The sequence below is a fragment of the Phocoena phocoena genome, chromosome 6, assembly GCF_963924675.1.
Source record: "Phocoena phocoena chromosome 6, mPhoPho1.1, whole genome shotgun sequence".
Lineage (NCBI taxonomy): Eukaryota > Metazoa > Chordata > Mammalia > Artiodactyla > Phocoenidae > Phocoena > Phocoena phocoena.
The window spans coordinates 96,163,389-96,178,381 of NC_089224.1; the positions used below are offsets into that span (position 1 = coordinate 96,163,389).

At 45.5% G+C, this 14,993-nt stretch overlaps 1 protein-coding gene across 1 annotated transcript; it reads left to right on the forward strand.

Annotated features, from left to right (window-relative positions):
- The first annotated feature begins 1,892 nt into the window (after nucleotides 1–1,892).
- Nucleotides 1,893–7,737, forward strand: ATP6V1G1 (ATPase H+ transporting V1 subunit G1). The gene is made up of 3 exons (XM_065879431.1): nucleotides 1,893–1,974; nucleotides 5,526–5,626; nucleotides 7,564–7,737. Exons 1-3 carry the CDS (start codon nucleotides 1,893–1,895, stop codon nucleotides 7,735–7,737), a joined length of 357 nt encoding a protein of 118 aa, XP_065735503.1.
- The last annotated feature ends 7,256 nt before the right edge of the window (nucleotides 7,738–14,993 follow it).

Genomic DNA, 14,993 nt, shown 5'->3' on the forward strand with positions numbered 1-14,993 from the left:
TTTGGAGAAATGTCTATTTAGGTCTTCTGCCCATTTTTGGATTGGGTTGTTTGTTTTTTGATATTGAGCTGCATGAGCTGCTTGTATATTTTGGAGATGAATCCTTTGTCAGTTGCTTCATTTGCAAATATTTTCTCCCATTCTGAGGGTTGTCTTTTCATCTTGTTTCCTTTGCTGTGCAAAAGCTTTTAAGTTTCATTAGGTCCCATTTGTTTATTCTTGTTTTTATTTCCATTTCTCTAGGAGGTGATACCCAGCTCTTTTGATCCTCATCACACCCTTAGAAGTGTGTACTGTCCTCCGTTGACTGACTGAATGAATTATGTTTTCTTGAAATGCCAAAAATGACAAATTTTCCCAGGAAATCATCGGCTGGAATTAAAAGTTCCAGAGATCAGTCAAGCAACAGTTCTTGAATCGGGAAAGGAGTTTCTGATTTTAGCTTCCTTTCAACCCCACTCCTAACCTCATCAAATGAAAATGTCCTGAGGCAGGAATCCAGCACCTTCTGAAGTACAGAGATACTTCTACCTAAAAGTTCTGGCATCATTCTATGCTCGTCGTGCTTGGTGAATTCTAGATCATCTGGTCCTTTCCGCAGCCCACAAGATTCTCAGAGAAGAGCACAATGGGTCAGATATTCCACTCTGCAGCCCTGGCTAGATCCATACACCTTATCTCACAGTTAACAGGGATTTGACTTCAGGCAAGTTACTTAACCTCTGTGAGATGCAGTTTGGTCAGCTACAAAATGGGGTTAATAACACTACTTCTAAGTTACCATAAGGAGTTGTCAAGCGTTTAGGACACTGCTTGTCATATTGTAAACTCAACCACTGGCTTCCTACCTCCCTATTTGCGGTGGGAGACTTCTCTGTGCCATGTTGCTCCCCCCAAATCCACATATGCATGTCCTTTTCCCCTAATCACGCTCCACCCCCACTGTCTCCCACTATCCTTTCCTGGCTAACTTCTCATTATTCTGATATCATTTTAAATACCACTTCTTTGGGAGAGTCTTCACAGTCACCTCCACACCCCCTCTTCCTTATTCCTTCGTAGAGCAACCTGCGTTTTTCCTTCATTACTTTACCACAGTTTGTAATTTTCCCTTTAGTTTAATCTGGTTTTGCCCATAAACTGCGTGCTCCACCAGGAACCTTGTTGGTCTCGCTCTCTGCTGTATCCTCAGTACCAACAGCGGTCTCCGGTCGCAGCAGGCATTCATCAAATATTTATGGAAAACACTAATCCTTTCCTGAACTTCGGTTAAGAAAGGGAAAACACCCTTCCTCAAATCACACAGATTAGTGGCAGACTTCACCCCAAGTCTCCCTATTCCCAATTCAGATTCCAACCCAAGAGCCTGGCAAGAATTTAGCCTGTCCCCAAATATATTCCGAGTGCCAAAGAAAATTCCAAACAGGGGCGGGAGTACACAGTGGGCAAAATAGGGGAAAGTGATTTGACTTGGCCCCTCCTCTCTGGATCTCGATGTGAGCTTACTGTAAAGGGAGGGATTACTGCAATAACGACGTCGCAGAGCGGCCACAAAGATGGAACCAGAGAAAAGACAGACCTTGAAAGGGCCTTGAGCTGCGTGTGAGCAAGGAAGACAGCAACAGCAGGTCCTACGCAGGCGTAGTCAAGGCGCTCTGGTCTCCCGCCTCCGTCCCGTCCCGCCCCGCCTCGCCCCGCCTCACCTTACCTCTTCCCCTCCGAGTCACAAGACGCCAAGTGAAGTCAGCTGACGCGGCGTTGCGGAGGTCACGTGATGGTGCGCGGGGCGGCGGGCGCAGGCGCAGATCTTGAGCAGCTGGGTCAGCTGACCCCAGGGGGCGATAGAGCCAATTTAGGCCTGTCTGTGGCGTCTCGGAAACGCCGCCGCAGCTATGGCCAGTCAGTCGCAGGGTATCCAGCAGCTGCTCCAGGCCGAGAAGCGGGCCGCCGAGAAGGTGTCCGAGGCCCGCAAGCGTGAGTTTGGGGTTGGGGCGGCCAGGCGTGGCGCGAGTCCAAGAGTTGCGGGCAGGCCGCGGGAGGTGGTAGGTGGGTGAGGCCCGAAAAACTGCTGACGGGGCCGGGGGCGGGGTGGGGGGGTTGGTTACAATCGCACTCGCTGCTCTCTGGATCCGAGGCTTTGGAAGTCTTGTAGGTCGCCTGAGAGCTGCGATGTAGGCTAGTAGATAGGGCGTGGAGACAAAGTGGACGTCCTTCTTAGGGTCGTCTCGGGGGTGTGTAACGTGGATTATCCAAACGGAACGCGTTGTTCTCCCCCTTCGCACTTATTCCTTTGGGGTCCTCCGTCTCACTATAGGGAGCCACCATCTACACTTTCGCTCAGTCTGGAAACAGTCCTTTTTGCCAGGTCTCAGACCCTCCCTCGTTCGCCATGTTTAGTCAGTTGCCAAGGTTTATTTGTTCACTTTTTCTCCATCCCTGCAGCCAGCATCATTAGTCCAGGGCATCAAGTTCTCTGAGGCTCCCGTAGTAGCCTAATTCGTTAATTCCTTACACTTGTTTTTTCAGTGCTGTTAATACGTGCCAAACACGGTATCTGGGACATCTGTGGTCTTTATTGCGGTATTCAAAGCCCCAGTGAAGGAAGCAAATTTGGGGTAGATTAATTGCAGGTGCGAGGAGGGCTAGAGTTGAGAAGTGTGAGGTTGCTCAAGAACTTAGCAGGTAGATCGAATCTAGATTGGTGAGTGGGAGGCTTCCTCCTCTTTTCCATTTGGTTCTCCTCACTGCAGTCAGTCATACCTCTCAATTGCGGATATGACTTCCCCACCGCCCCTGTAGTCAACAGACGTTTAGTGCTTGCACAACGAAGCCTAAATTCCTTAAGAGGGTGTAGGAGGTGCTTTTGCATCAGGCTGTGGCTTTCTTCTCTAATCTCCCTTTTTAGGTACTCGCTCCAGACATAGTGATTGCTCAAAGGCGCCCTGGTTGATTTCCCCTGCAAGCCTTTGCACAGCTGGTTCCTGATTGGAAGAGCCTTTTCCTAGTTACTCTTCATCCTCTAACACTTAGGCTTCTTCAGATATCAAAATTTAGGCAGTAGTTCTTCCAGGAAGCCTTCCCTGACTTCATCTTTTCCCCTCAGACTAGGCTAGGAGTCCTCCCCAAGTACCTATTCCTGTCATCACTGTGCAGTAAGCTGTTTCTTTATATGGCTCAGTCACTAGACTAAGCTCCTGGAGAATAGGGACTATGTCTGATTTAACTTTTATATCTTCAGTTTCCCATCTGGTGAGATAGATGTTTCTATTCCTATTTGACAGATGGGAAAAATGAGGCTCAGAGAAAAATGGTATGACCATACCCTGGGAAACAACATAGCTGGGGTAAAATACCAAAAACGATTAATCTTAGTAATTTCTTGGTGTGCTTTCCCCCAGAATAGGATTTATATTCTTATCCCATACCCAAGTAGATTTCAAGCATGGCTCTTTTACTTTTTCAATTAGGGGTTGTGATACTCTGTATTTCATTGGAAAAGCTTTCTTTGAGGGAGCTGGAGATGGGAACAAGTCTTCTATTCTTGCTCTGGTGACTGGGAAGTTCTGTGTCCCTCATGGAGTATTTCTGATCATGACCTTGACGCAGTATTTCCAGAATGACTTCTCAGAGTTTGTCCTGTGATAGCTCAGCAGTGGAAGTTGTATCTGTTGGGAAGCATGTGAGAATATTTGGGGGAAGTGCAAGGACAGGTACCGGGCATATGGTAAGAATGATTCTGAGTGCCTTGGAGGTAGGCGTCATATTATACATCTTCCTTTATCCCATCAGGCTTGGTGCACAGACTTGTATATCTCAGGTAGCTATTACATAGTGACTGAAAGAATTTGTTTTAAAGGAGTGAGTTTATGGCTAATATACATCTCAGAATTTGCGGTGGTTAGGAACAGAAGTATCGAGAAGACCTATAATTTGAAGAAGTTACTCTCTTTCTTGATCTGTAATTATGGTTGACACACCCAGCTAGGAATGGGGAAGAGGCAGTACATGATGTGGTAAAACGGTCCAACCCCAGTTTTTCATGAAATCGTTGCTTGGACCATAAACGTTTTAAAAATGTGTATGTGGTTTGTCATTGGGAGTGAAACAAAACGCTGGCCTCCACATGTAAGGCCCACAAACAACAAGATTTAAAAGAAATGATTTCCTCCTCAGATATTTTCAGGTTTTCAGAGAAGCCAATGAAAATTGAACTTTGAAGGTGTTTGCTGACAGGCGGAGAATGGTTTACTAAGTAATTAATTCAGGGAGCCATAGTTGTTGGGAGTGATCAGGACAGTGGTATTGTGAAATTATGTGGAGCTACTGCATAATGTTCAGGCTGTTAAAATTTGTTGGTTTGGAAAAGAACCTTGACTTTGGAATATGGCTTTGAATATATAGCAGAGGAGGAGGACAGCATGTGGGGCATTGGGATAGAAGTTGGCTCCGGCAGACCTTAAATAGTAGGCACTAAATAGTACTGGAGTAAATATATACTTGGAGAAATAGTCCTTGTGGGGCTTAGACACCTATTGATTGTTTTAGACTAGCCTCATGGAGGATTGATGTCATGGGGTCATCACCAGTTCAAAATCCTGTTGTTAATCAGGAGGTGGAAGGTTAAATTCAGTTTCATTCACCTACATGGGCTGACTGGGATTTCGGCAGTTGCTATACAATGAATTATAACAGCTTGCTTTTAGATGCAGGATGTCTTTTACTCTGAATTAAATAAATCCTCAATTGATTGTCTAGGACCTGCCCCCCTCCCCCACCATCACATTTGGGTGTCTTAGAAGTTTGGTGAACAGGGAAACTTGTTGGTTGATCTTGTGGTCTGTTTTCATAAAGCCTCTGATAGAACCTAGAGACTTTTTCCAGCTTTATGTTAAACTATGCTCTTCTAAAAACCAGAGCCCCTGTGTCTCCTCACTTCTTAGATGCTTGTGCAGTCTTATGTCCAGTGCTCCCCATTCAGAATTCCTTCCCAGAACCACTTTTACTTATTTCCTTGTGCACAGGCATGGGTTTTAGTTTCCAATATTACATCATCTGTTTCATTAGTTACAGTTTAGGTTGATGTCCCTTGGGAGTGTATTAGCCTCCCTGCTAAGCTTCTAAGCCGAGCTCCAATTGTAATCAGCAGCATACTTAGGTGTTTACTTCTCAGGAAGAGAGAGAATTCCCCAGATGGCTCATGTCACCCATTTTATGTTGGTTCTTAGTAGTTGAGATTGAGAGAGTATTCTGACACATTCCAAAATTTTTTGCATCATTTTTGCGGTCTACTGTAGGTATAGAAGGCGGTCCTTTTTATCTAGTCACTTGCTTCTGAAGTACAGTCTAGTTAAGTACAGGAGGCAGGAGCTTGTACTATTAGTTAGCTCTGAATTCTCTCTCTCCCTCTTCCCCATCCATGTCTCTTGAGACTGTATCTTTAAACTTTGTGCTTGTTTATTGGAATTTACCATCTCAGTCTCTGCTTCCTCTTCTGCTTGTCTCTTAACCACTTCCTTTGAAAACAGGAAAGAACCGGAGACTGAAGCAGGCCAAAGAAGAAGCCCAGGCTGAAATTGAACAGTACCGCCTGCAGAGGGAGAAGGAATTCAAGGCCAAGGAAGCTGCGGTGAGCTCAGTTTATTTTCATTACTGCCTTAGTTTCCTGAGGCTTCCTTCTCCTCCTCTTCCCCTTAGGCTCTCAAAATATCCAGCGTAGCTCAGAGATTCTGATTCTGGTAGAAATGTGAAAATTTGGTTACTGGATGCTTAGGCTGAATCTCTGAAGGTGATTAATTTTTAACTAACATTTGAATCCTAGTCTTCATTTATTCAGTTAAATTATTGAGTTATTAATAGATATAATTAGATATTAAATATAGATAACTTATAGATAAGTTATTTAATGTATATATTGAATATAGATATTATTAAATATCTTTCGAACAGTTAATGTGTGCCAGATGCTAGAGGATCAGCTGTGAACAGAAATAGACATGGCCCTCATGGAGTTTAGCGTACAGCCTGGTGGTCAGGGACACTTAGTAATAAAGTGTCTGGTGGTCAGGGACACTTAGTAATAAAATGCAAACCAACAACTGAAGAGGGCTGTAATGGTCATAAACATAAATCACATGGAGCCCCACTTTAGTCACTTATCAGTAGTATAGGCTAGACCACAATGTGTAAGATGTGTAAGATGCATATAATAATAGTACAAAAACAGATACAGAAAGTACAGAGAAAGTAGGGAAAATTCTGGAAAAGGGAAAGGATGGAGGAGGCTTCGTAGAGAAAAGAACCTCTATCAGGACTCTTGGATACAGGCAGCAGAAAACAGTTCAAACTGGTTTAAGCAAAATGGAATTTATTGACCTATATGCTTGGAAGCCCAGGTAAAGGCTAAGGTTTTTTGGGGTTTTTTTGCGGTACGCAGGCCTCTCACTGTTGTGGCCTCTCCCGTTGCGGAGCACAGGCTCCGGACGCGCAGGCTTAGCGGCCATGGCTCACGGGCCCAGCCGCTCCGCGGCATGTGGGATCTTCCTGGACCAGGGCACGAACCCGTGTCCCCTGCATCAGCAGGCAGACTCTCAACCACTGCGCCACCAGGGAAGCCCCACTTGGACCTCTTTGAGCCCTGGTTTCCTCAACTGTAGAAAGGGGAGTGATAGTCTTCTCATAGGTTATGGAGGAATAGGTAACAGATCATATGAGAGAATGCTCTGTAAACTGATGTGTTACACAAATGTGAAGGGATATAGTTCTAAACCTTCATAATGAGGCGATAGCAGTTTAGGTGATGAAAAGATTCAGGCACAAAAAAGTGATACCTTAAGAACCTGATAAATCACATTCTAATAAAGTAGGCATAACAGTTAACAATGAGAAGACAGTGGACAGTGAAAGAAAATCTGTCCATCAGTGTGTGTGTTAAGTTGTAAATGGAAACTGAAGAGGTGAGACATCCATGCACTAAAAATTTCAAGCAATAAAACAGGGCAACAATGAAGGGATAGTTTCCCTCTCACCCAGACCCACAGTCCTCTTTAGAGATAACCACTGTTAACAGTTTCTTGTGTATTCTTGTAGAATATTTCTACTTGAAAGAACAGATGTCACGTATTCTTAATACTGGTGAAACCACTGTTGAACTTAAGAGCTAAAACATTAACCAGTAATGGTGAAACTCTATATTCCTTCTAAATTGTGTTGCCCTTGTGTTTGTTATTTTTTAAGAGCTTTTTTTTTTTTTTTTTTTTTTTTTTAAAACACCATGTATCTACTCCCTTTAGAACCACACAAGGAGACATATTACTAACCACCAGGCCTCAGGTGTTAGGTCTTTAGGTTCATTCCAGTCTCTGGTTAAGGCTGCACGTGAGGCTGTAGAGGGATGTGACTGTGGAACCCTGACTTCTCTCATGCTCTTCAGTCATGCTGCTGATTACTTATATTCATTATGAGACTGGGTTTCTTCAAAAGTCAGAACGTTGCTTATTAAATGTTGTTCCTGTCCAGCCGGAGCATCGTCCTGACGTTCCCTCTGTCATTGCTCCCCGACTCCAGGCTCTGGGATCCCACGGCAGTTGCAGCACTGAAGTGGAGAAGGACACCCAGGAGAAGATGACCATCCTTCAGACCTACTTCCGGCAGAACAGGGATGAAGTCCTGGATAACCTCTTGGCCTTTGTCTGTGACATCCGGCCAGAAATCCATGAGAATTACCGCATAAATGGATAGGGGAAGAGCAAAAGCGCTGTGCCGTGGATTGGCATTTTAGATGCCTTCATAGAATATGAGGCTTTAACAAGGCTTGGGTTATATTCTTGTGAAAAGGCATTAAATTATTTCTGTATATTATATAATAGGTCCCTTCACTTTTTGCAGAATAGCAATCATAGCTTCTTTGTACAAACTTATGGCCTATCCAAAGATTTTATCTTTTTACCTCACATTTCTTAGAAACTTAATGGGTATATGTTGTCTGTTTTCCTATGCCTTTTTGCTCGAGTGGCATATTATGAACACTGACTTTTTCTTTCTTAGATATAGTTTTTTTTCTTTTAATTTTATGTCATAGCTTTATGTTGCAACTCTACTTGTTCAAAAGTTAGATCATGAAGGTTCCTTCCTATGACCTTAGATATAGTTTTAAAAAAAAACAATTTTCTTAAGAAAGAAAGGGATTAAATTTTTTTTTTTTTCCCCTCTTTCTTGAAGGTCAGGGGCTTTATCTATGAAAAAGTAGTAAATAGTTACGTGTAACCTATGTGAACAGCCAGCCTTAAAATAGTCCTTTCCGGCTAAGAGTTAGAACAGTGGGTACTAGTATTGGGCTGCTTTTGGTTTCTCTTATTTAAAATTACTAGATGATAGAATTCAAGAACTTGTTGCATGTCACTACTTGGTGTACTGATACTGTACGAATAATCATTTAAAAGTCAAGACTCTGTCATGCATATTTTTCCCCTCTGCTTCATCCTCTTTGATAATGCAAAATGTACTTTGACCCAGATGTTCTGCAGAATTTCACTAAGGAAATTAAATTAGCACATGTATCACACACATTCTCGTACATACTTAGAAAATATTCATGGTGCATATCTTAGCAGGAAGGAAATCACTTCCTTGGATGATTTCACCCAACAACTGTTTTGAAAAACAGCAAGCAGGGGACTTCCCTGGTGGTCCAGTGGTTAAGAATCCACCTTCCAGGGCTTCCCTGGTGGCGCAGTGGTTGAGAGTCCGCCTGCCAATGCAGGGGACACGGGTTCGTGCCCCGGTCCAGGAGGATCCCACATGCTGCAGAGCGGCTGGGCCTGTGAGCCATGGCCTCTGGGCCTGCGCGTCCGGAGCCTGTGCTCCGCAACGGGAGAGGCCACAACAGTGAGAGGCCCGCATACTGCAAAAAAAAAAAAAAAAAATCCACCTTCCAATGCAAGGGACAAGGGTTCGATCCCTGGTCAGGGAACTAAGATCCTACATGCCACGGAGCAACTCAGCCATTGCTCCGCAGCTGCTGAGCCTGTGTGCCCTGGAGCCTGCTCGCCCTAATGAAGACTCATCGCAGCCAAAAAATTAAAAAAAAACCACACACACACACAAAACAGCAAGCAACTAGTAGATCTGAAGTTTGCCTTTTCTCTAGAGCACCCTGTCCTGGGGCAGCCTTGGACAGGTTATCAAGCGTGTTTCCTTCCTGGTGGGCTAAATGCTGAGTGCAGTACCTATAGTAACTTCACTCTAGCACTTAAGAATTAAATGCCCTCTGGACTTCCCTGGTGGCACAGTGGTTAAGAATCCGCTTGCCAATGCAGGGGACAGGTTCGAGCCCTGGTCTGGGAAGATCCCACGTGCCGCGGAACTACTGAGCCTGCGCTCTAGAGCCTGCCAGCTACAACTACTGAAGCCCACGCTCCTGGAGCCCATGCTCTGCAGCAAGCAAAGCCACCACAACGAGAAGCCCACGCACTGCAAAGAAGAGTAGCCCCTGCTTGCCGCAACTAGAGAAAGCCCACGCAGCAACGAGGACCCAACACAGCCAAAAATAAATTTATATTAAAAAAAAATGCCCTCTGACCCCCTAGAAGCTGAAAGTCTTCCGCTGCAAGATAATTTCTGGTACGTAGAAACAATTGAAAGAACATTGTGCTGAAACTGTGGGGGAATTAGAGGGCCTTTTAAAAAATTGTATCTTTTATGTGACTGAGGATGGGTGGATCTCAGGCCACTTCCGTCTCTAGTTGCTGTTCCCTCTCGCAGAATTCCTCATAAGAATTTTCTATACGAGCTCTTCCATTTTGTACTGTTCAGGCACTCCAGTCAGGCTTGCCATGCCATTGAAACTGCTTGCTCGTCAGGGTCAGCAATGATGACCTAGTTGGGGTCCAGTCCTCTGCCTGCTTGACCTTCAGTATCATTGGACAGGGTTGGCTATGCCTTCTTGAGACACTTTCTTAGCCTCCCTTCTGCAGCCGTGTGCTGCCTTGCCTCTCCAGTCTCTTGCTGGTTCCTCCGCATCTTTTCCTGTGGTTTTGTTCTTGTGTGTCTCTACGTCCCCATTTGAGACCATCTACATTTCATGGCTTTGATACCATCTATATTGAAGACCCAAATTTGTATCTCCAACTGTCCTGAACTCTAGAATTCTCAGATTGTTTATTTGATATTTTCATTCAGTTATCTGGTAAGCATCTCAATCCTAATATGTCCCAAACTATACCTGGTTTTGTTAGGACTTTACTCCTGGTATGGCTAAGTGTATCCAGACCACGGTCAGCAGTGTCCTTGACTTCTACCCACTGGATGCCAGTAGTACCCTGTCAGTTGTGACAACCAAAAATGTCCCCAGACGTGGTCAAATGTCCCCTGGGGATCAAAACCACCCAGTTGACAACTACTGTTAAAGCAACAACAAAATTACTGAAAGTACCACACGATCCCTGGAACATTCTAGGTACTCAAAAATTGTGTCCTAATTTTCCAAAATTTGGTTCTCCTTTTCTCACCCTAATCATCCTTGATTACATGTCTAATAATAGCTCTTATTTGTTGGTATAGGATATACTCTGAAGTCTCAGTGGCTTTACAACAAAGATTTCTTACGATGTTTGATACATGTTGGGTGACCAAGGCAGCTGTTCTCCATGTGGTGATGCAGTGATTCAGATCACCTCCACTTTGTGGTTCTACCATTTTAGCACATGGTTCCCATGATTCCAGAGGCAAGGGAAGAAAAAGTTGGCAAGCGTGCACCAGCTCTTCTATGCTTACGTCCTGAAATAAATGACACTTGTTCTCAGCTCACTGACCCTCGTGCATCACGTGAGCCAACCTGACTGCAAGGGAGGCTAAGAGATGAGGCAGATCCTGTGGTTATTTGGTGAGTAAAAAATCTCTGTTTTAATTGCAAACAGTAGCTTTCTCCATGCCAGCTAGTGACCACGTGCATTGTTACGAGCAAGAATATTTTGAAAGGCATCTTTTTTCCCCAAGTAGTGGGTCTCAACAGTGGGTTTCAAATGTTCGGTAAACCATGTTGTAGACAAATGTGCTGTCATCTAGGCTTTGTTGTTCTATTTATAGAGCACAGGCAGAGTAGATGTAGCCCAGTTCTTAAGGGCCCTAGGATTTTCAGAGTGGTCAGTGAACATTGGCTTCAACTTCAAGTCACCAGCTGCATTAGCCCCTAATAAAAGAGACTGTCCTTTGAAGCCAGGCACTGACTCCTCTCTAGCTATGAAAGTCCTAGATGGCGTCTTCTTCCAACATAAGACTTGTCTGCATTGAAAACCTGTTGTTTAGTGTAGCCACCTTCATTCATTATCTTAGCTGGATCTTCTGAGTAACTTGCTGCAGCTTTTATGTCAACAATTACTGAATCATGGAGATGGCTTCCTTCCTTAAACCTCATGAACCAATCTCCACTAGCTTCAGCCTTTTCTCTGCAGCTTCCTCACCTCTCTCAGCCTTCACAATTATACAGAGTTAAGGCCTTGCCCTGGATTAGGCTTTGGTTTTAGGGAATATTGTGGCTGGTTTGATCTTCTATCCAGACCGCTAAAAACTTTGACCAGGGACTTCCCTGGCGGTCTAGTGGTTAGGACTCCGAGCTTCCACTGTAGGGGCCCCGGGATCGATCCCAGGTTGGGGATCTAAGATTCCACAAGCTGCACAGTGAAGCCAAAAATAAATAAAAATTTTAAAAAACCAAAGTATTTCTTCTGGTTTTGACCCAGTTTCCTGACAAATAGCATGTGACTTGTCTAACTCCCTGCACATTCCTGCCAAGGACAGTGGTGTGTCTAGGCCCAAGCTCTCCCGTGCGTATCTTACAGGGGAGTACTCACTGTGTGATGTGACTCCCAGGATTTCGAATCAATGTAATGGAGCCAGGAGCAATGGAACGTACTGTGGGGCGTGCTTTTGGAAATACTCTTTAAGATGGCTCTAATTAGTGGCCAAGCCTAGATTTGAACCCAGGTCTGCCTGACTTCCCAGCCTGGGTTGCTGTATGATTTAGTTCAGTGTGTTCTATGGCAGTGTTTCGAGCAGTGTGTTTCTAAAAGAGAAAGTCAGTGACTCTACAACTGGCAGGCAGGTTCCAAAAAACAAGATCTAATTTTTGATCTTTGCCTTTTCACTTACTCATCCCATGGTTCTGAGGCTCTCTCCTGTCCTGTCTGCTGCCACACTTGAAGATTCTTCCAGGCCAGGAAGAAGTTCTTTCCCTCTTGCTTCACCAAGGTTGCCAGCTAGTTGGCAGCTAACCCTCAGACATGGGCCTGTAACCCTTGCAAACATGACAGGACGAAGGGGCTAAATGCTGAGTAAGGGTGGCTTTGGCTGGGGTTTGTGGTTATTTGGATTTGTCTGTAGTTGAGGCCCTGATAATTTCATTCATAGCCATTCATTCTCTAATTCAGATGTGTGTAACAATAGCTGGGGGCCAGCTCTGAGCATGGGCAGAAACAGCCCTGTGCCCCAAAGGTTTATTCTCCTCTTGGGAAAGGGGACACTGAACATTGACCGTAGCGAGTGCTAGGTGTGGCCATAGGTTAAGGAAGAGTAACTATAAGAATGGGGGACTGGCCTGGGCTCAGGACAGGAGAGGGCTCCTAGAAGAAGGGCCCTTTCAGCTGAGACCTGAGAATGTGTCAGTTATCTGGGCAACGAGGTGAGGATGAGGTTTGAGGGTTACATTCCAGAGGGAGAAGGATGGCAACCACTGAGAACTGGAAGTGAGAGAGAGCACAGGTGTAGGAGGAACGAGAGATGGTCTGTGCTCTTGGAGCTTAGGGTTTTCAGAGGTTGGGGGACAGTGGGTAAAGATGAGTACAGGATAGGCTGGGGGGTGGGGAGGGGCTTGGGCCTACCACAGAGAGCCTTGTGAATCCATCAAGATAGCGCCACTGAAGACTGCTTTCCAGTGGACTTTACTAGGTATTACTCACCTTTTATCAGATTTCATTCATCTTTCTCCATTCTCCATGGAGCCCCCATTCCCTCACGCCATAGTGCTAGGCCTTGCCATTTACTGTATTTTCGGAGATGCAAAAGAATTGCCCAGAAATGCAGTTCACTTTTTTCTTTTTTAAAAATTTATTTATGGCTGCATTGGGTCTTCATTGCTGCACAAGGGCTTTCTCTAGTTGTGGCGAGCGGGGGCTGCCCTTCGCTGTGGTGCACGGGCTTCTTGCGAGCCACAACTACTGAGCCCTCGTGCCACAACCACTGAAGCCCGTGCGCCTAGAGCCCATGCTCCGCAACAAGAGAGCCCACCACAGTGAGAAGCCTGCAGTTCACTTTTACTCCGCACTTTCTGCTAAGCACTTCATCATCTCATTTAATTCTTAAAATCTCTCAGTTCAGCAGATATTCTTATCCTTTTATAAATGAGGGAATTGAAACTCAGAGAGGGGAACTGGCCTGTGCAAGTTCACATGCCAGTGAGTGGTGGAGCCTGGTCAGCCAGTTCCAAAGGGCCACGTCTTCTGCCTCCTTAGCAAAGGAGGCTGATGTGTCAATGTTCAAGCTAGAGAGACAGGCAGTGAGAATGCAGAGTGAAGGTAGCTCAGCAGAAGGGGCAGGAGTATGACATCTGGCTTCATGTAGGAGGTAGGCCTTGCTGGGGAGGCAGGATTTATTTATTTATTATTAAAAAAAAAATTAAACCTATTTTAATTTATTTATTTTTGCTGTGTTGGGTCTTCGTTTCTGTGCGAGGGCCCTCTCCAGGTGTGGCAAGGGGGGCCACTCTTCATCGCGTTGCGCGGGCCTCCCACTTTCGCGGCCTCTCTCGTTGCGGAGCACAGGCTCCAGACACGCAGGCTCAGCAGCTGTGGCTCACGGGCCTAGTTGCTCCGCGGCATGTGGGATCCTCCCAGACCAGGGCTTGAACCCGTGTCCCCTGCACTAGCAGGCGGACTCTCAACCACTGCGCCACCAGGGAAGCCCGGGAGGCAGAATTTAGATGGTGACCAGTTCACACACCTGTCCCAGGATCCCTTTCAACATCCAGTCAGCAGGTAGGAGAACTCCAACAGCCCATGAATCTTGCTCCCATGCCCCCAGATTGTGTTTTGGGAAATTAGGCAAACTAAATAGAGATCTTGTGTGTCTTGCTCAGTGGTACCCAGAACAATGGCTGGCACTCGGCAGGCCCTCGGTGTCGATCTTTTGATGAATAAATGAATAAACTAATTTTTAGTAGCCTGCTCCCTGGGTGCTCACTTGTCTGATGAATGCGGATGCTGCCTGGGCAGCATCAGGTGCTTGTTGCTCAATCACTGCCCTGCTCATGTCCCCAAGCACTCCACCTCGGCCTCTGGCAGAGCATGAAGACAGCTGTATCTGCTGAAATTAAAATTGCACCCATATTCTGACTCGGCAAGACTACTTGTAGATAGGCAGCCTGTGGCATGTACCCGGCACTGTGGCTGTGACCATTCCAGCAAGGCCTGTGAGCAAGAGTGGGAATTCCCCTTACATGTCCACGAGCGGAGAGAGGCAAAGGAAAGAAAGAGCCTTCCTATTACGATACATGGAGGTGAGTGCGCACCCCTTAAAAAGAAACCAGACAGAGGGGAGTGTTCTGGCATGAGGTGAATGCCAAGGAACTTTGCTGAATGAAAAAGCAGGGTGTCCAACAGAACAGAACAGGTTCCCTTTTGTGTAAATGCACAGTGTACACATCTGTCCATACGTTTCTATGGAAATGTACGCAAGGTTAGTGCTTTTCTCAGGGAAGGGGTTAGTTGTCACTGTAGACACCCCTGAAGTCTCGAGTGATGGTGCTGGGGGTGGCAGCCAACGTCTAGTGAGCGGCCATCATGTGTCCTGCAGTTGTGTACACTTCACACCGATTATCTGATTAGAGCTTTACACAATCCCATGAAACAGTATCACCTGTTGTTTACAGAAAACTAAGGCACAGAGAGGTTAAACACTATAGCGAAGATGACCTAAAAAATCGGAGACACCTGGCTTAGAGCTCA